The following is a 19729-nucleotide window of genomic DNA, read 5'->3' as shown; positions in this document are numbered from 1 at the left end:
TCTCAAAAGAAAAAGAAATCATGAGTCCATACTGATATTTATACTTCCAATTTCAGATTACAGAATTTTTCAACTCTTTGATTTTATACTTGTAATCTTTTCTGTTACACTAAAAATCCTGATTTCTAATGACATTGCCATAGTTATTTGCTTTATCTTACAATGTAGCTATAATAGTTTCAACATAACAATTCCAAACCTGCTAGTAACAGTAGGACCACTGAATGTGGGTTTTAGATTTCTTAGCAGTTCTTTGTGTCCTTTGAATACATCCCACTAGGGAAGAACAGTAAACTATTGTATTTTAAAGTTACTTGAAGTAATTATTTTGTGTAGCCATTGCCACAAACTTGATATAAATTTGTTACAGACTGTTTTAAAAATCTAGAGATTGCTTTTTGATGTACTTTTTTTTTTTGAGACAGAGTCTTACTTTGTTGCCCAGGCAAGAGTGAGTGCCATGGTGTCAGCCTAGCTCACAGCAACCTCAAACTCCTGGGCTCAAGCAATCCTGCTGCCTCAGCCTCCCGAGTAGCTGGGACTACAGGCATGCGCCACCATGCCCAGCTAATTTTTTCTATATATATTAGTTGGCCAATTAATTTCTTTCTATTTATAGTAGAGACAGGGTCTCACTCTTGCTCAGGCTGGTTTTGAACTCCTGACCTTGAGCAATCCGCCCACCTCGGCCTCCCAGAGTGCTAGGATTATAGGCGTGAGCCACCGTGCCCGGCCAATATACTTTTTTTTTTTTTTTTTTGTTCAATAAGATTTTATTTAAAAATTTGCAAAGCTGAAGGAAGGATATGATCTTTTGTTCAAAGAAAGCAATTTTCACAGTATATATTTAGCCATTTTAGCTTTGTATCGAATAATAACAGAAAAGGAAGTTCAAGATCCTCAGTCCAGCATACTCAGTCAGGTGCTTGGCATCACGTAGCAAGATGAAACATTCCCTGGTCTGAAGCTCACAGCAAATCCTCTCACCCAAGTGGAACACTCGTTCTCCAGGCACACACACGAGGTCTTATTTTCACTGCTCTACACAGGGCCCTGAGAATCCTTAATTTTAAAGTTGGGAAAAATGTGAAAGGATTCCTTAACTCATTGCCTGTAACAAATCCAACTACCTGTATAACTCTTAACAATTGCAAGTATAAAAACTTGAAATGTATAAGATGTTCCATTTTATGGAACAACTCTAATGTTAAAAAATTGGGTCAAGTAACATGCTTTAATGTTTTAAAATGTTACTTAATAAAACTGACTGTGACAAGATATGCAGCACGTTCTTGTACTTGGTATTACAACTCCTATTGACGATTGCTACTTGATGGTCCAAAAAATTTAAAAAAAGAGAAGAAGCCACACATGTTGTATATAATAATACCTGCAGGGAATGTCATGTTTTAAATTTAAACCTGGAAAAAAAAGTCTATAAAACCAACACCCATGTCATTTAAAATGATGAGGTAGATTTTTTTTGCAGTAAAGTGAAGGTAACAAAAAAAAAATCCATACAACTTTCAAATCCTCTTTTTTTAAAAAAAAAAAGTTCCGGTTATAGTCAGTTTCACAAATAAGACATTTATAAACCAAGAGGTGGAGAGGTCATACTCAGACAAGTTCTTTACTTGATGTTTTACTCGGAGATTCAATAATCAGTGTTGGATCAATCAACTCTCTCCAGAAAACAGTGATCTTCCTCTCCTGTGTCACAGCATACTCCACTACCTCGGTTCCATTTTCGTTGTGATAAACCAAATCAAATTTCCCAGGTTCCTTCACAGCAGGTAAAGATGAAAGAATTTCTATGTCTACTTGCTAAGTTTCTGGATTGTGGCTTAATATTTTTCCTTCCTTATAGTCAGAGACATCAGGAGAGTAATCAGATGTTAGTTCCAAAAGCTTAAATGCAATCTTTTCTCCAACTTGAGGGGCAGCTGCCAGCAGTGGTAACAGAGTATAGTCCTTCTTGTGTCTCTCTACTGGATTCTGGATAATAGTAGATGAGTTTGTTATTGTTTCATTTAACTGCTGCTGCTTCTGGTATTCAGTGTTTCTATTTAGAAGACTAGAAACAGCCTGCCCTCGTCCTCGCCCTCGCCCTCTCCCACGCATGCCCTGACCCCTAGCTCCCTTCCAAGAGAGAAGGTCCTCTCCTCTACCCCATACTCTTCCTAAATTAGTGGGGAGAGACGTGTTGGAAGAAGGACCAGGAGCTTGTCTGCCACAGTTTGAGTCAGAATGCTTCCACCCAGCAGCACTTGGAGACTGTGACGATGACCCTGGACCAGGACAACCTCTTCCTGCAAAGAGGCCTACGGTCTTTAAGAAACTGGCAGCACGCTCCGGGGTTGTCTTTGATATCATGCACTGGTCGTCTGACTCTGAACTAGAGTCTGAACTAGAAGATGATGAGGTCTTGCCCTTGCTGGGGGTAAGGTTAAAGCCAGCTTTTGTAGCCGGTTTGTTTGCAGCTGGGTTTTTTGTAGAGGGTCCTTCCTTTGATAACTCAGCTGATACTTTCTCTGAGGAATTTCTGACCTTCAAAGTGGCATTACTGAGAACATCGCTGGCGGATTCATGAGAAGACTCAGACTCCGAGGAGGAACTGGGACTATCTTTTGAACAAACGCCTACACCACCTTTCTTTCTGACTTTAGCAAGGCTGTTTCTAGCAGAACCTTTTGGAGGACTACAGCTCTGGATGGTCCGCTCTTTTACTGCCTGCGCTTTTGGAGACTTGGGATTCTTCGTCTTTTTTTTATATTCACATTTCTCCTTTTACTTTGGTGATTTTCTTTTGGTTTCTTCGTCACCATCATCCACTACACCACATGTTGCTTTGTTTTTTCTCTTACTTTTTTTCCTCACAGTCTGATCTATGATAGCTTTTGGCTCTAGATCCAAGGCCTTCTCATTATTACTATTGTTCTCTTGCCTCTTCCAGTATGTCTTTGAATATTTGTAACCTAGTTCAATTTCTTCATCCTCCTCTAACTTAAATGCCCGCTTCTTTGCTTTTCTAACTGATAAATCAGTACTGTCACCATTACTACCTATTATAGAATTCTCAGCAACTTCTCTCTCTTCTAATTTAACTCAGAAGTCTCAGGGGATACCGGGCAGAAGAGAACTGAGGTTGGACAACGCACACGGTATGTGGAAAACATGATTCCGCTGTGTCAGCCTGGGTCTCCTACACCCTGACCCTGAAAGCCGCCAACCGTAAGGCCAGGTCTCCACACATCTGCACCATGCTAAGTGAAGATTTTGTTACAACAAGGCTGAAAGACACACGGGCCCCGCTTGTACCCATCACAGTTTTTTTTTTTCAAGCTTGGTCCACCTGTAATTAGCAGCATCCCGGGGAAGGACGCCCATTAAAATACAAATTCTTGAGCCCAGTACTTAACTAGACCAGTCAGGATCTCCGGGGTTCACGAAAGCACGTTTTCACAGTCGCTCCCCATGCCCTCCCCACGCCTCGCCCCCTCCCCACCGCGGCCTAGCTTCTAATATACTTTTAATTATGTAAAACATTTACATAGTTCCAAGGTTAAAACTATATAAGGAAGTAAATTCATAGAATTACTCTATTCCCATACTGTTCCTTCCCTCTCTTTCTATAGGTAGCCATTTTTGGATAAGTTCTTGGTTTATTTTATTTATTTATTTTGGAGACAGAGTTTTGTCTGTTGTCTGGAATACAGTGCCATGGTGCCATCATAGCTTACTGCAACCTCACACTCCTGGGCTCAAGTGATCCTCTTTTTTTTTTTTAAATATATGTCTATATATTAATTTCAGAGTATTACAGGGGTACAAATGTTTAGGTTACATATATTGCCTTGCTCCGCCCAAGTCAGAGCTATGAGCGTATCCTACCCCCAGATGGTGCTTACCACACCATTAGGTGTGTATATACCCACCTCCTCCTTCCCCCTCCCACCTGCCCAACACCAGATGAATGTTACTACCATATGTGCACACAGGTGTTGATCAATTAATACCAATTTGATGGTAAGCACATGTGGTGCTTGTTTTTCCATTGTTGTGATACTTCGCTTAGTAGTAGAATGGGCTCTAGTTCCACCCAGGATAATACAAGAGGTACTAGATCACCATTGTTTTTATGGCTGAGTAGTACTCCATGGTATACATATACCACATTTTATTTATCCACTCATGTATTGATGGGCACTTGGCTTGTTTCCACATCTTTGCAACTGTGAATTGTGCTGCTATAAACATTTGAATGCAGGCCGGGCGCTGTGGCTCACGCCTGTAATCCTAGCTCTTGGGAGGCCGAGGCGGGCGGATTGCTCAAGGTCAGGAGTTCAAAACCAGCCTGAGCAAGAGCGAGACCCCGTCTCTACTATAAATCGAAAAGAAATTAATTGGCCAACTGATATATATATAAAAAAAAATTAGCCGGGCATGGTGGCGCATGCCTGTAGTCCCAGCTACTCGGGAGGCTGAGGCAGAAGGATCACTCGAGCCCAGGAGTTTGAGGTTGCTGTGAGCTAGGCTGACGCCACGGCACTCACTCTGGCCTGGACAACAAAGCGAGACTCTGTCTCAAAAAAAAAAAAAAAAAAAACATTTGAATGCAAATGTCTTTTTTTCCTTTGGGTATCACCTGACTCAGCCTTCCGGCTAGCTGGGACTACAGGTGCATATAGCCATACCTGGCTCATTTTTTTCTATTTTTCTGTAGAGACAGGGTCTCACTCTTGCTCAGGCTGGTCTCAAACTCCTGATCTCAAGCGATCCTCCCACCTGGGTTTCCCAAAGTGGTAGGATTACAGGCATAAGCCACTGTGCCTGGCCATATTTCTCCATTTTTTTTTCATGAAAATATAAGCAAACATAAACACACACACACACTCTTACTCATATATTTCCTTCCTTTTCTTACCCCAAATGCCGCACTCTATGAACCAGAGGGATCCAATTAAGAGGGAGGTGCAACCATGTATTTCCTCTGTTCATAGCCGGCAGCTCCCCACCTGCCCTGGAATCAAAGCCAAACCCTACGTTCTGGCTCCCTGTTACCTCATGACCTCATCCCTCCCTACTCTCCCCTCTCATGCTTGCCAACATATCGTGAGATATATCAAATTCATGGATGGGATGACTCAACATTATAAACATGACAATTTTCCCAACCTAATAATACAAAAAGTCAGGGTATTATAATAAAGATCCTAGTAGGCTTTTTTTGTAGAAATTGACAAGTCCATCTTAAAATTAATAAGAAAGAATGAAGAAGAATAATCAAGACAAGTTTTTTAAAAAACAAGAATCAAGAAGATCCTTTCCCATAGAGACTTGAGAGCTGTATACTGAGTAGGAACAGTAATTAACAGCTAGTATTTATTGAACATTTCTATATTCCAAGCATTGCTCTAAGCACATTACACGTATCCTAAAGCCTCAACAATCTTGTGAAAGTAGGTATTATTAGGATTTAATTACAGATAAGAATTGTGAGGTATAGGCAGATTAATTCATTCAAAGGCACAAAGCTAATAGGTCATAGAGGCAGAATTTCCACCTGGGAAGTCTGACTCCAGAACCTATGCTCTTTCTTACCTGTTTCATTAAATTGTAACTAAAACATTATGGTATTTGCTCAGAGACAAACAGACAAATGTAACAGAAAGCTTAGACACAGACTCATGAATAAATGAGACTTTGGTCTATAATGGATAAATAATCAGTATAAAAAGAAGAAAGATGGACTAATCAATAAATAGTGCTGGAGCAATTAATTATCCATATGGAAAACAATCCAGTAAGAGCCTGTTTCACATAATTTATAAAGCTAAACTCAAGCTAATATTAAAGATAAAACCATAAAAGAAAAAATTAGGCTGCATTAAAATTAGTGACACCTGTATGAACAAAAGCACTATGAACAAAGCAAAAAAGCAACAGGCTGGAAGAAAGCACCTGCAACCTATATAGCAAAGCATCAGCAAGTAGAGTCCACAACAATGTCTACAAATCAGTAAGGAAAAGCCAGGTAACCCAACAGAAAAACAGGAGCAAGGGATTTAACAAGCTCAAAAGCAGAAACCCAAATGGCAAGTAAGTGTATGAGAAGATGTTCAGCCTCACTAGGAACCAGTGAAATACAAATCAGTGCAGTAATGAACTACCACTTCACAACTATCCAATTGGTTAAAATGACCAATTCTGGCAATGTAAAGTGCTGATGTGGCTGAAAAAAGTCTGAATAAAAATATTAGCATGTAAATTGGCACGGCATTGGAGAGAAATTGGATGATGCCCTATGAAGACAAAAAGATGAAAACCCAATGACCCAGCAATTTCAATTACAGCAACAAGACTAGAGAAATACCCAGACACTTGCCCAAGGATATATGCTTAAGAATGCTCTCTGCAGCAGTTTGCAATTGCAAAGTAATCAACAGTAGGTGATCAGATAAATTCAAATTATCTGCTCACCTATCAGTTGGTGAGCAGATAAATTGTGCCTTATTCATGCAATGGCATAATATACAGTTAATATATCTCTACATATCCACATGGATGAACTTCAAAAAATATACTGTTTCATTTAAAAAAAAAAAAAGCTAAGCTGTAAAGTAAATGTAAAGTATGACACCATTCATAAATGTTCTAATTATATAAAACCGTAACATTTATTTTTCTTTTTGGAGACAGGGTCTTGCTATGGTGTCCAGGCTGGCCTCAAACTCCTGGCCTCAAGCAATCTTCCTGCCTTAGCCTCATAAGTAGCTGGGACTATGGGTGGACACTACATATTTATTCTTTACGGATACGTGCACACATTTTAACAAGAAAAAAATAATACAGAAGAACAATCATACCAGAATCAGAATGGGACAAAAGGTAGGGTTTTGGCACTGTAGTTTTTGTTTTTTGTGAGATAGGGTCTTGCTCTGTCATCCTGGGTACAATGAAGTGACATCATAGCTCACTGCAACCTCAAACTCCAAGCAATCATCCTGCCTCAGCCTCAAGTAGCTGGGACTATAGGCAAGTGGCATGACATCTGACTAATTTTTTCTATTTTTGGTAGAAAAATAGCCTCTTGCTCATGCTGGTCTGGAACTCCTGACCTCAAGCAATCCTCTTGCCTCGGCCTACTAAAGTTCTAGGATTAGAGGCGTGAGCCACCACATTCAGCCAGTTACATTTTATTACTTTAAAAAAATTTGGAGCAAATATAGAAAATGCTAACATCTTTTAAACCTGGGTGGTAAGTACTTGGATACCTATTAATATTTTTATAAACGTTTTATATTTTATATGATCTATGTTTGAAATAACTAAATTTCATTCATTAAAATTTCAAAAATCTCATGATGTCTGCCCTGCCTAGTAGACAGAGATGCTATGTGGATCAAGAGAAATGGCTTAAGCATAATTCTTGGTAAACCCTATGGTACTCATTAGACACGAGGCATTATTACTTATAATCCAGACAATGAACTCTGGGTCTTAGAGCCTCGTATAGTTTTTCACCTATATCAACATTATCTTGATTATTCATTTTTTCATTGGATCTGACTTTGAATGACCCTCCACAGTTTTTACAGTTAATTTTTTTCTTTTTTTTTTTTTGAGACAGTGTCTCATTTTGTTGCCCAGGCTGGAGTGAGTGCTGTGGCGTCAGCCTAGCTCACAGCAACCTCAAACTCCTGGGCTCAAGCAATCCTGCTGCCTTAGCCTCCCGAGTAGCTGGGACTATAGGCATGCGCCACCATGCCCAGCTAATTTTTTCTATATATATTAGTTGGCCAATTAATTTCTTTCTATTTATAGTAGAGACGGGGTCTTGCTCTTGCTCAGGCTGGTTTCGAACTCCTGACCTCGAGCAATCCGCCTGCCTTGGCCTCCCAGAGTGCTAGGATCACAGGCGTGAGCCAAGTTTTTACAGTTAAATCAAACCTCAAACCATGGCTATCATTAAAAAGATTTATTCAAATCTGTTATTGCAAGCTTTGAAGATAACTATAGAAAGGTTACCCTAAAAATGCTCTGAGCAATATTAGTTTATAGCCTCTCAAAGTGGCTATCTGAAAAGGAAGAACTCTCATGGAGGTGTCCATCCGTGATGTTCTTTGTTTACAGCATTTTCCCACTGATCAGTTGCATCTACCTCCAGAGGTCACAAGTCTGCTCAGCACAATTCTACTTGGTGGTTAAGACAATGACTCTCCAGTGTTCTGGCTGCTTGGGTTAAATCCTGGCTCTGACCTTTTCTATACATAGACCCTGGTTCAAGTTATTTAACCTTCCTGGTTTCCTCAACAATACAGGATTTTAGAAAATGCATTATGAAAATTAAATGAGATAATGCAGGAAAAGCACTTAGTCCAGCACCTAGCACAAGTCCACAGTAAAAGCTACTGCTATTGCTGCTGTCACTGTTAACAATACTGACAAGAACTGTGTCTCTTATTTCCTTGCTGTTGTCTCAGAAGAACTTGTGAGCTCAGGGGTCAGCAGACTTTTTCTTAAAGGGTCAGACAACAAATATTTTAGTCTTTGCAGGGCATAAAATCTTTGTAGTAACTACTCTACTCTGCCCTTATATCCTGAAAACAGGCAAAGAGATACATAAATGAAGGGGTGTTGGTGGAATCCCAATAAAACTTTATTTATAAAAATAGAAAGCAGGCCAAATTGGGCCTGTGAGCCAGAGTTTGCTGATCCCTGATCTAGATGACTGTACATGATATTTGCATGTGCATATATTTAAATGGACTATGCAATCAGTGGTCAGAGTACAAGGATATTAGCTGGATATAGTGGCATGTGCCTTGAGTCCCAGCTATTCAGGAGGCTGAGGCAGGAGGGTCACTTGAGCCCAGGAGTTCAAGGTGGCAGTGAACTGTGATCATGCCTGAGAACAGCCCCCCATACTCCAGCTTGGGCAACACAGTGAAACCCCCATCTCTAAAAATGATATTACTCCTATATTTGGTAACGAACACTTCCTTTTTTCTCTCTTCCCTGTTCTATTTTCTATAACTTACTTGGCAGCCCTATAAGTACCCAGCAGATACAAAACAGTGACCATGAATTCAGAGAGTATATCAAAAGATAAAGTTTCACCACATGATAGTTTTGGTACAGGACTTACACCTTTCTAATTGACCAAAAGCTAGTGGCTTCCCTAAAAGAAACCCCAAAGATAAGCAAAACTTTAAGGAAAAAAGCAGCCAGGTTTTCTTTTCAGTCTTAGTTTTTTCTTGCCCTCATTATTTTCCAATTTGCTGTAGGGAAACAGTAAAGAGGAAATAAGGGTATACTCATGTTCGTAACTAATTCATAAATCCCCTTCCTGCTCCACAATTACCAGAAGCTGTCTAGAAGCCATTGGTAATCACACTGGGGACAAGTTTCTACATTATTCCTAATAGCAGCCTCCATCTGGAAGAGCTCAGCCCTCCATATTGCCTCTGCCCCCAACCCCTTTCTCCTCAGCCCCCCGAGCTGCTGGGAGGACCCAGCTGAGAGGTGGCAGCATGGTGGCTTCCTACTGGGAGTCTGCCCTCTGTGCGTGTGGACTTGACAACACAGACAGAGGACGCCGAAACCCGTGTCTGCTGGACTCACCCGCAGCTGGAGGCTCAGGGCCCTGCGCTTGTCAGCAGAGGCGTGGAGGGCACAGCTTACACGGACCTGTCCTAGTCGCTGCCTCCACTCGCTCCACCACACCCTGCCGAAGAGCAAGTTGAAAATGGAACGAGTCAGAGAAAAAGCCACCCAGAAAAATGGGCAGTTAGTGCTGGGCCTCAGACACTCAGCTCAAGTCCTTCTCCCTCACAGAACCATCTCTAGACAGACATCTGCTAGATCCACTGCTGGGAAAAACCAAAACAAAACAATCAAGAAACAGTCCCAGAGCCGCCAACTGAGGGTTGGAAACTGATAGTTCCTAAGCCTCCGACACTATAGACGTGCTCTGTTTGGTCTACGAAGTTCGGTTTTTTAAAATATGAGTTATGAGCCGGGCGCAGTGGTGTGCTCCTATAGTCCTCAGGAGGCTGAGGCAGGAGGATTGCTTGACCCTAGGAGCTGGAGACCAGCCTAGGCAACATAGTCATAGCCTGTATCTAAAAAAAAAATTTTTTTTGAAACAGAGTCTCACTCTGTTGCCCAGGCTAGAGTGCTGTGGCATCAGTCTAACTCACAGCAACCTCAAACTCCTGGGCTCAAGCAATCCTCTTGCCTCGGCCTTCCAAGTAGCTGGGACTACAGGCATGCACCACCATGCCTGGCTAATTTTTTCTATATATTTTTAGTTGGTCAACTAATTTCTTTCTATTTTTAGTAGAGATGGGGTCTTGCTCTTGCTCAGGCTGGTCTTAAACTCCTGACCTTGAGCTATCCTCCCACCTCGGCCTCCCAGAGTGCTAGGATTACAGGCGTGAGCTACCACGCCCGGCCTCTAAAATTTTTTTAATTAAAGAGAAATAAATATGAGTTATTGCCAACATTTAAAAATCACGAGATTCCACAGAATAATCTGCAAATAAGGAACTTGCAAACAAGTAACTTGCCTGAGCTTATACAGGTTACAATTGACAAAACTAGGGTTCACCCACCAATGCTATTAACTGCTGCTCTGCACGGCATCTCATCAGTATTGTGGACATGCTGGAGAGACATCAATTAGTCCACTTTTAAAGCCAGATGTGTAACAATGAGCTGTTCTACTTGGGGACTGATTTTAGATTTTTAGTTTTGCTGGATCCCTTCCCTTCCTACTGTCCTGGTTAGACTTTCATCATTTTACTTTTGGTTTCTTTCTACTTATTTTCTAATTTGCTTTAGGAAAACAGTCATGAGGAAATAAGAGTTTGTAAGCTCTGCTTTACAGAAACACTCACTTTGCCTGGTCATTCCAATCCAGTAGTACCCAACCTTTTTGGCACCAGGGACCGGTTTCATGGAAGACAATTTTTCCACGGACTGGGGTGGGGGGTGGAATGTTGTGGGTGTCGGGGCACTGGTACAGAGCTCAGGTGATGATGTACAGCCCCTTTCCTAACAGGCCACAGACCAGTGCCGGGCCTCAGTTTGGGGACCGCAGTACAAAAATTTCTCTTAGACCATGCTCACCTGTACCATTCACTTTAAAACCTCAAGGTATCTTACATTACTACTCATCGTTTTAAACACTTAGTGAATTACAAGTTCCTGAATATAGCCCTAGCACCAATACAGTACCAGGAACATTTTAAGCCCTCAGTAAATATACATTGAGCAGATGAATTAATTATGTAAGAATATCTCTCATAGACTCAAGTAAAATTGCATACAAATTAAGCATTTAAAAATACTTGCTGAATTAATTTTGAATACTGCTCTTATCCATACTGTATTCAGCACCCAGTTCTTCTAGGTTGAAACTGTGCTTTTAACATACTGCCTTTTGGGATACCAGAAGACCACCAAAGACAACATACAGGGGAATCAATCCTAGAATAAAGCAGCCCATTGTTACACATCTGGCTTTAAAAGTAGACTGATTCATGTCTCTCCAATGTGTCCACAATACTGATGAGACGCAGTGCAGAGCAGCAGTTAAGACCATTGGTGGATGAACCCTAGTTTTGTCAATTACAACTTATATGAGTTCAGGCAAATTACTCAACCTCTCTGAGCCTTCTTGTTTATCTCTCTTTTTCTTTGACACAGAGTCTCACTGTGCCCCCCTCTTCCTGCCACCCGTTAGAGTACACTGGCATCATCACAGCTCACCTGCAACCTCAAACTCCTGGGGCTCAAGCAATCCTTCTGCCTCAGCCTCCAAGTAGCAGGGACTACAGGCATGTGCCATCACACCAGCCTATTGTACACATCTTTTTTTTTTTTTTTTGAGACAGAGTCTCACTTTGTTGTCCAGGCTAGAGTGAGTGCCGTGGCGTCAGCCTAGCTCACAGCAACCTCAATCTCCTGGGCTTGAGTGATCCTTCTGCCTCAGCCTCCCGAGTAGCTGGGACTACAGGCATGCACCACCATGCCCGGCTAATTTTTTTATATATATATCAGTTGGCCAATTAATTTCTTTCTATTTATAGTAGAGACGGGGTCTCGCTCTTGCTCAGGCTGGTTTTTGAACTCCTGACCTTGAGCAATCCGCCCGCCTCGGCCTCCCAAGAGCTAGGATTACAGGCGTGAGCCACAGCGCCCGGCCTTATTGTACACATCTTAATCTGCACGATAATGGTGCTTAAAGTTTATGGTGAGGATTAAATGGAGGCACTTTACATAAAACAATTAACATGCACAAACTTAACACGGGGTTTAGAACACAGTAAGTACTCAATTAGTGTTAATTATGATTATGTGGAAACCTAATCTTATAATTGAGTAAGTTATCAATAAGTATTTACTAGGCATCAACTGTGTTCAAAACCATTGCCTTAAGGTGGGTTTTAATGCTGCTTTCCAGTAGCAGAGAGCTACTGAGGCAAAATGAAGGCTGCTGATCTGTAGGGCAACTGAGGGCACTCACCGTAAGATACTCCGCTGCCTAAGCTCCAGAGCGGTGATCTGCATCTGAAGTTTGGTCCTACGAACCACCACATAGATGAACCAGGACTTCCAGGCCTGTCGCATCTTTTGCCTTGCATCTAGATTCACGAAGACATTTTTAAAAAAGTATGGGGACAGATGGATTAATATGGGTTGTAATAAAATCTCAAGGGTTCTCTAAACTCATCCCTCCTTTGAATACCTAAATCCCTCCAGCCTTCAAGTGCCCCCTGCTGGAAAACTTGTGAAGCACTACAAAATTAATAAGCATGCAAGCAAATTGAAGATTTTATATATGTGATATTTACAAAGCATTTAAAGGAAAATAAACATACTAGACTGTTAAGAAAGCCTTTGCTTTAAACGCTTTTATTTTTATAGACATATTCTACAATATTTAGATGGAGTGGTGTAAATAAACAGGCAGCAAAGAAGTGAGTGGGGAAATGGATGTAGCAAGAATGGCTTGAGTTGGCAATTGTTGAAGCTGGGTGATGAACATAGGGAGGTTCATTTATCTTTCAATTTTGCAGATATTTAAAATTTTCAATAATACAAAGTTCAAGAAGAAGAAATTATGTTATAAAACTTGCTGTTTGAAACAATAATTGTGAAGTAAAATAAGAAAAAAGGAAGGGATATATTTGTTGAGGAAGCAAAATAAGAAGGACCAGTTACTGATCCTAGAAGAAAGACAATTCACTAGATATTTACTATATGCAAAGGCCTGCAGGTCTCACTTTGTGTTTAATTCCATTTTCATCATGAAAGTCACCACTAATGAAGATAATTTGTTTTTTTTCTTAAGTCAAAGGAGAAAATAAAATTATGTAAGCCATTTTTAGGACAGTCTTCAAACTATGGTCCATAGGACTATAGCTATACTTTATATTCATAGTTGTTGACAAGACATACCAAAATGTGAAGGACAATTTAACACGTAGTTCCTTTGGGACCACCCTGGACCGTAGGTATCAGAGCCCCTCAGGTCACGAGGACTAGAAAGGTGCTGTGGTTTAGAGTTTGGGACCCTAAGACAAGCCAGGTTTCAATATTGACCCTTTCACTTATTAGCTAAGTAATTTCATACAAGTTCCTCACCTGTAAAATAGTATCTCCTTTAGGTACGTTTGTAAAGTGCCTTATCTATGAGAAATATCTCCAATATCCACTAGCTATTATTTCCTGAGTGTGGAACATAGGAATCTGCATTAACTATCTCTGCCATGATTCTGATACATATGGCAAACTGAGAACCATGCTTGCCTAAGGCCTGAAAGTGCTTGCAGACTTTTTATTTAACAGTGTAAGAATGAATGGACACTCCCTGGAGTTTGTGGGCATGGGCTGAAATAACTATCATATGTCAGAAATAATTCTTTTTATTTTAAAAATTCAAGTGACTTTTCCCTTTTATTCCATAATCTAGAGCTGTATTGCATGCCCAAACCATGAAAAACTACAGGAAAATCTGTAGAGGAGTACCCACTCAAGAGATCATCCATTCTGAAAAATATGAAAGAGAATCTGACAAATCTTCTCTTTGACCTAGAGTTATCCTATCTCAGGGAAAATGTGTTTGTCCTTTCCAAAGGCTTCTGCCAAGGTAAATTTGGGCTTCTTCTTTAGCCATGTACTTCCTTTCTTACCATGACTCTCAGCTCTGATGTACTTGCTCCTCTTCTCCTGCTGCTGATGCACATAGGTCTTCCAGGTCTGGAACATCAGGTTGTACAAGTAATATCTGTGGAGCCAAAAAAGCAAAATGGCATTTCTTTAAAACAAAACAACAAAACAGCTACTAATCCAACACACCCACTCTCTTCTATACACAGAAAAAATTGAAATGGAAGCTTCTGACACAAAAGGGCTATCTCTGCACCAAAGCTAAAATTTCATTTCTTATAATCACAGTGAAACCTATTCTCCTTGAAGTAGAGTCCACACCTTAAAGTATCACTGCAGATGAAAAGGCTTGACTTCAAGAATAACTTCACTTTCAGCATCCACAAAACTATGATAGCCAGGTGCGATGTAATTCTAGCCCTCTGGGAGGCTGAGGTGTGAGGATTGCTTGAGCTTAGGATTTCAAGACCAGCCTGAGCAAGACTCTGGCTGGGCATGATGGCTCACGCCTATAATCCTAGCACTCTGGGAGGCCGAGGAGGGAGGATCGCTCAAGGTCAGGAGTTCAAGAGCAGCATGAGCAAGAGTGAGACCCTGTATCTACTAAAAATAGAAAGAAATTAATTGGTCAACTAAAAATACATAGAAAAAATTATCCGGGCATGGTGGTGCATGCCTATAGTCCCAGCTACTTGGGAGGCTGAGGCAGGAGGATTGCTTGAGCCCAGGAGTTTGAGGTTGCTGTGATCTAGTCTGATGCCACGCCACTCTAGCCCAGGCAACAGAGTAAGACTCTGTCTCAAAAAAAAAAAAAAAAAAAAAAAGAGCAAGACTCCAACTCTAGTAATAACAGAAAAATCAGCTGGGTATGGTGGCGTGTGCCTGTAGTCCCAGATACTCAGGAGGCTGAGGCAGAAGATCATTTTAGCCCAGAAGATTGAGGTTGCAGTGAGCCATGATGATGCCACTGCACTCTACCCAGGGTGACAGAGTGAGACTCTGTATCAAACAAAAAAACAAACCCTGTCCACCCATCCCCCAGAATACTCCTGGAATTAGAAATTATATAAAAGCAAGAATCAGTGAGAAAAAAAACATTCAGATCATAAGCATGGCCTACACATGATGGCTACCTTAATTAGAGGGGTAGGGATTTGTGTGTGAGTGCACCCAGCTCATGCGTGCATGCTTAGGCTTAATTTAGGACTTTGATCTAGCTTACTCTAAAAAAGATTTGAAGAAAACCAGAAAGTGATATAAAACTTTGCTCCTTTTGACCAGAAACATGCTAACCAGTAATTATTTGGTAACATATATCAGTAAATTGAAGTAACATAACAGGAAATCTGACCTATAGTGACAGTCGGCTCGAACACACAGTTTCCACTCATGATGAGAAACCCACCATTCTTCTTTCCATTCATCAAAGACCTTCTGTAATATTCGCTGTTCATAGTAAAACCTAGGGCAATGAAAATAAAAAATCAGTGAAGTGTATATGATGATATTGGAGTTGACATTTATTCCCGAATCACAGTTTTATATCATTGCCTTCTCATAAAAAAAGTAAACAGCAAAATAGATTAAAAATAGACATATTTGGCCTGGGAGCAGTGGCTCACACCTGTAATCCTAGCACTTTGGGAAGCCAAGGCAGGAGGATTGCTTGAGCCCCAGAGTTGGAAGTTGCAGTGAGCTATGATAACACCACTGCACTCTAGCCCAGGCAACAGGGCAAGACCCTGTCTTAAAAAAAAAAGACATATTTAATTTTTTCAGGTCAGAACCTTAGAGCTACTTAAACTAGAAATGAGGCTAAAATAATTTCTACTATAGAACTTACCAATTAAAGATGTTAAAGTAAAATAAAAATCTGACTTTTCAAATACCATAAGTGAACTGAAAATTATTCAATTTTTTCATTCACCAGACTAAAAAATATTTATCAAAGAATGGTAATTGCATCTCATTTACATACATAGGAAATTAAAGTACTAAAATAAGCAAATGCCTTACAATATTCTTAGTCCTTAACAGGAACACAGTATATTTGTTTAACTGAAATCTGGCCAGGGGAATTGTAACAATAGCCAAAGACAGGTAAGAGAAAATAAAGAGAAGAAAAAGGAATAAGAAAGACAACAGGCCGGGCGCAGTGGCTCACGCCTATAATCCTAGCACTCTGGGAGGCCGAGGTGGGCAGATTGTTGGAGGACAGGAGTTTGAAACCAGCCTGATCAAGAGCGAGACCCCGTCTCTACTATAAAACAGAAAGAAAGAAATTGGCCAACTAATATATATAGAAAAAATCAGCCGGGCATGGTGGCACATGCCTGTAGTCCCAGCTACTCAGGAGGCTGAGGCAGGAGGATTGCTTGAGCCCAGGAGTTTGAGGTTGCTGTGAGTTAAGCTGACGCCATGGCACTCACTCTAGTCTGGGCAACAAAGTGAGATTCTGTCTCAAAAAAAAGAAAGACAACAGAAGAGCAGTGACAAAGAGTGTTGATGCGAACAAAGCACTGTCAAGGTCATGGATAACTCAAGAACTCTTGCCCTGTCACAGTCACTTTGCACTTCTTTTATGCAGGTTACTAACCTATCCCTCCTCTTAACCCACTCAGTTTTTAAAAACTGGCTTACAAAGATATATATATATATATAATGGAATTTATATCACTATTGTTTAAATGATAAAAAAGAAAAAGAAATACTAGAAATGCCCATCAAAAGAGAACAGGTTAAAGCAATTCAATCAATACTACATACTTATTTTCTATAAATGAAGTAGAACTTAGGGTACTGAAATGGACAGATGCCCCACAAAAGTTGTTAGATGAAAAAATAAAGTTACGGCATGGTATGTATAATATGATATCATTTCGTTTTTTATTTTTGTTTTTTTTTTGAGACAGAGTGCCTCCCGAGTAGCTGGGACTACAGGCATGCACCACCATGCCCGGCTAATTTTTTCTATATATATTAGTTGGCTGATTAATTTTTTTCCATTTATAGTAGAGACGGGGTCTCGCTCTTGCTCAGGCTGGTTTCGAACTCCTGTCCTCAAACAATCTGCCTGCCTCGGCCTCCCACAGTGCTAGAATTACAGGTGTGAGCCACTGTGCCAGGCACATTTCTTAAAAATTAATATTTTATGTATTTCCAGCACCCGTATGTTGGAATGTACATTATATATACATACACATATGTATACATTTTTATATATGCATATTAACATATATATAAGCGTATGTGTATATATACAGAAAGGATATTATACATATTAAAAGCCTGAGAAGAGGTCCAGAATGCCAAACTATTACCAGTGGTTCACTCTCAGGGATGGATTTATAGGAGACTAGCATTTCCTAAATTATACATTTCTGTAATGTTTGAAAATTTTTTGAACACATTTGTTCACAATTTTTAAAAATTTTAATAGAAAATAACTATTTGCACATGGTAGAATAAACTCATTTACCCCCTTCCCTCCCTGAAAACTCACTAAAATAACAGCAAATAAAAAAAGCAGCATTTTTTTTTTTTTTTTTTGCGACAGAGTCTCACTCTGTTGCCCGGGCTAGAGTGCCGTGGCATCAGCCTGGCTCACAGCAATCTCAGACTCTTGGGCTCAAGTGATCTTCCTGCCTCAGCCTCCCGAGTAGCTGGAACTACAGGCATGCATCACCGTGCCTGGCTAAATTTTTTTCTATTTTTAGTTGTTTGGGTAATTTCATTCTATTTATAGTAGAGATGGAGTCTCATTCTTGCTCATGTTGGTCTCGAACTCTAGAGGCCTCCCAGAGTGCTAAGATTACAGGCGTGAGCCACCAACAAATGCATTTTAAAAGGTGTAAGCCCACAGAGACAGAATAGGGTGACAGACAGGAGCTGTCAACAAATTTTAGGCAATACAAAGCAGGTAGGTGAGTGACAAATGAATCACCAGAGAAAACAGAGAACTAAGTGTCATGTGGAGGAAGAGGGAGACACAGACCCTAGCATGGCATGAGGTTGAGAGGCATCAAGAGCTAGGGGAGTCCTGAGCAGAGAGGAAAGCACAGGATTGTCTGCAAGCCTGTGTGTGTCAGTGCAGGTAGGCCCTTTGGATCCTGGTATTAACCCAAGCAGGGACTCAGGTTTACCCCTGGAGGGCTGAATCAGAGGGGCCTGAACTCTAGAATACCAGGCAAAGCTTTGGGGAGAGTCCTGAACTGAGAGACTACACACTGAACAGTGAGACCCACAATTCCATTCCTGTGCTTGTAGCCAAGCTTATAACCACCACCTCTTCTCCACCCCACCCCAGGAGTTTGAAATATCCCTATTCTCTAGGGAAAATTGATTAACTTAAATGGAAAGGCCTTCAGAGATGCGGACAGCTAGAGATTCCCCAGTGAAACCACCTGATCTCCGCCCCACAAGCCTACAGTGAAGCCCTCAATTTCTAAGTCTCCATGCATACATATAAAAGCATCTAAAATTAAAATTAGCCTGGCATGGTGGCCCAGGCCTGTAGTCCCAGCTTCTTGGAAAGCTGAGGTAGGAAGATCACTTAAGCTCGAGGATCACTTAAGTTCAAGGAGTTCAAGGCTGCAGTGAGCTATGATCATGCCACTGTAGTCTAGTCTGGACAACAGAGTGAGACTCTGTCTCAAAATAAATAAATAAAATAAAATAAAATTCACTTTTTAGTCCCTGACTCTTAACTATGAACAGACAACAAAGGATCTCTGGATATTTGAGGAAAAACTCCAACACAACACAAAAGACAAAAGCACAAAGAAAAAGGGATCTAAGAAGAAACAGACAGTGTGATAAGATAGATATCTTAATAACAAATAACCACATTACATTATCCTCAAAAAATTATGAGCCTCTAGGATGCTATATATAAAAAAAGGAACATTCGGAGAACAAAAAGGAACTCTTGGAAATTAAAAATATGCCACAGAAATGAATAGACAGGTAAAACCAAAAGTTGGTTGGCCTTGTGGGCCACAGTAAGGACTCTGGCTTTTATGTTCAACAGAAAGCCACCGGAGATTTGACAGAAAAATGACTTGAAAAGAGACTAAATCAGGGCAAGGCAGGAAGAGGAGACCAATGAGGAGGTTACTGGAGTCATTCAGGGGAGAGATGAGGATGGTTTGGACCAGAGTGGTAGCAACTGGAGGTCTGAAAAGAGGTTGGATTCTGAACACATTTTGAAGGCTGAATCAACATGATTTGGGAATTTGGCATCTTTAAATTGGGGTGTAAGAGAAAAAGAGGAGTCAAGGATGACTCCAGGTGTCTGACCTGAACAACCTGAAAGGTGCTCAGTTTCCACCAACTGAGAGGGGGAAGCTCAATAGAGGAGTCTGTGCGGAAGACCAGGATTTCAGTTTTTGACACCCAGTGGAGTTGTCACATACATGTCCAGAGTTCAAGGCAGACGTTTGGGCTGGTGTGTACATTTGAGAATATATCATGGGATTTTATGACACTACCACAGTTGTGAGGTAGATAGCTGCGCAAGGACAGGTGTTGGGGTAATAAGAGGAGGAAGCAA

At 40.7% G+C, this 19729-nt stretch overlaps 1 protein-coding gene and 1 pseudogene across 10 annotated transcripts in view; both read right to left on the bottom strand.

Moving 5' to 3' along the window:
- SFI1 (SFI1 centrin binding protein) overlaps positions 1-19729 on the bottom strand; it is a 91683-nt gene that overhangs the window by 45324 nt on the left and 26630 nt on the right. For 9 of the 10 annotated variants that reach the window (XM_012763972.3, XM_012763979.3, XM_012763973.3 and 6 more), the window contains 4 exons: positions 15530-15640; positions 14202-14296; positions 12533-12650; positions 9625-9727 (listed from right to left, as the gene is read on the bottom strand). In XM_012763972.3, coding sequence (XP_012619426.2) covers positions 9625-9727; positions 12533-12650; positions 14202-14296; positions 15530-15640 — 427 coding nt within the window. Of the gene's footprint in view, positions 1-9624; positions 9728-12532; positions 12651-14201; positions 14297-15529; positions 15641-19729 lie in introns of those variants that run through there. The other variant, XM_012763980.3, reaches the window with a different exon arrangement.
- LOC105870964 (coilin pseudogene) lies at positions 1489-3453 on the bottom strand (annotated as a pseudogene).

The sequence above is a fragment of the Microcebus murinus genome, chromosome 22 (genome assembly GCF_040939455.1).
Source record: "Microcebus murinus isolate Inina chromosome 22, M.murinus_Inina_mat1.0, whole genome shotgun sequence".
Classification (NCBI taxonomy): domain Eukaryota; kingdom Metazoa; phylum Chordata; class Mammalia; order Primates; family Cheirogaleidae; genus Microcebus; species Microcebus murinus.
This window is presented reverse-complemented; position numbering and strand designations above follow the sequence as displayed.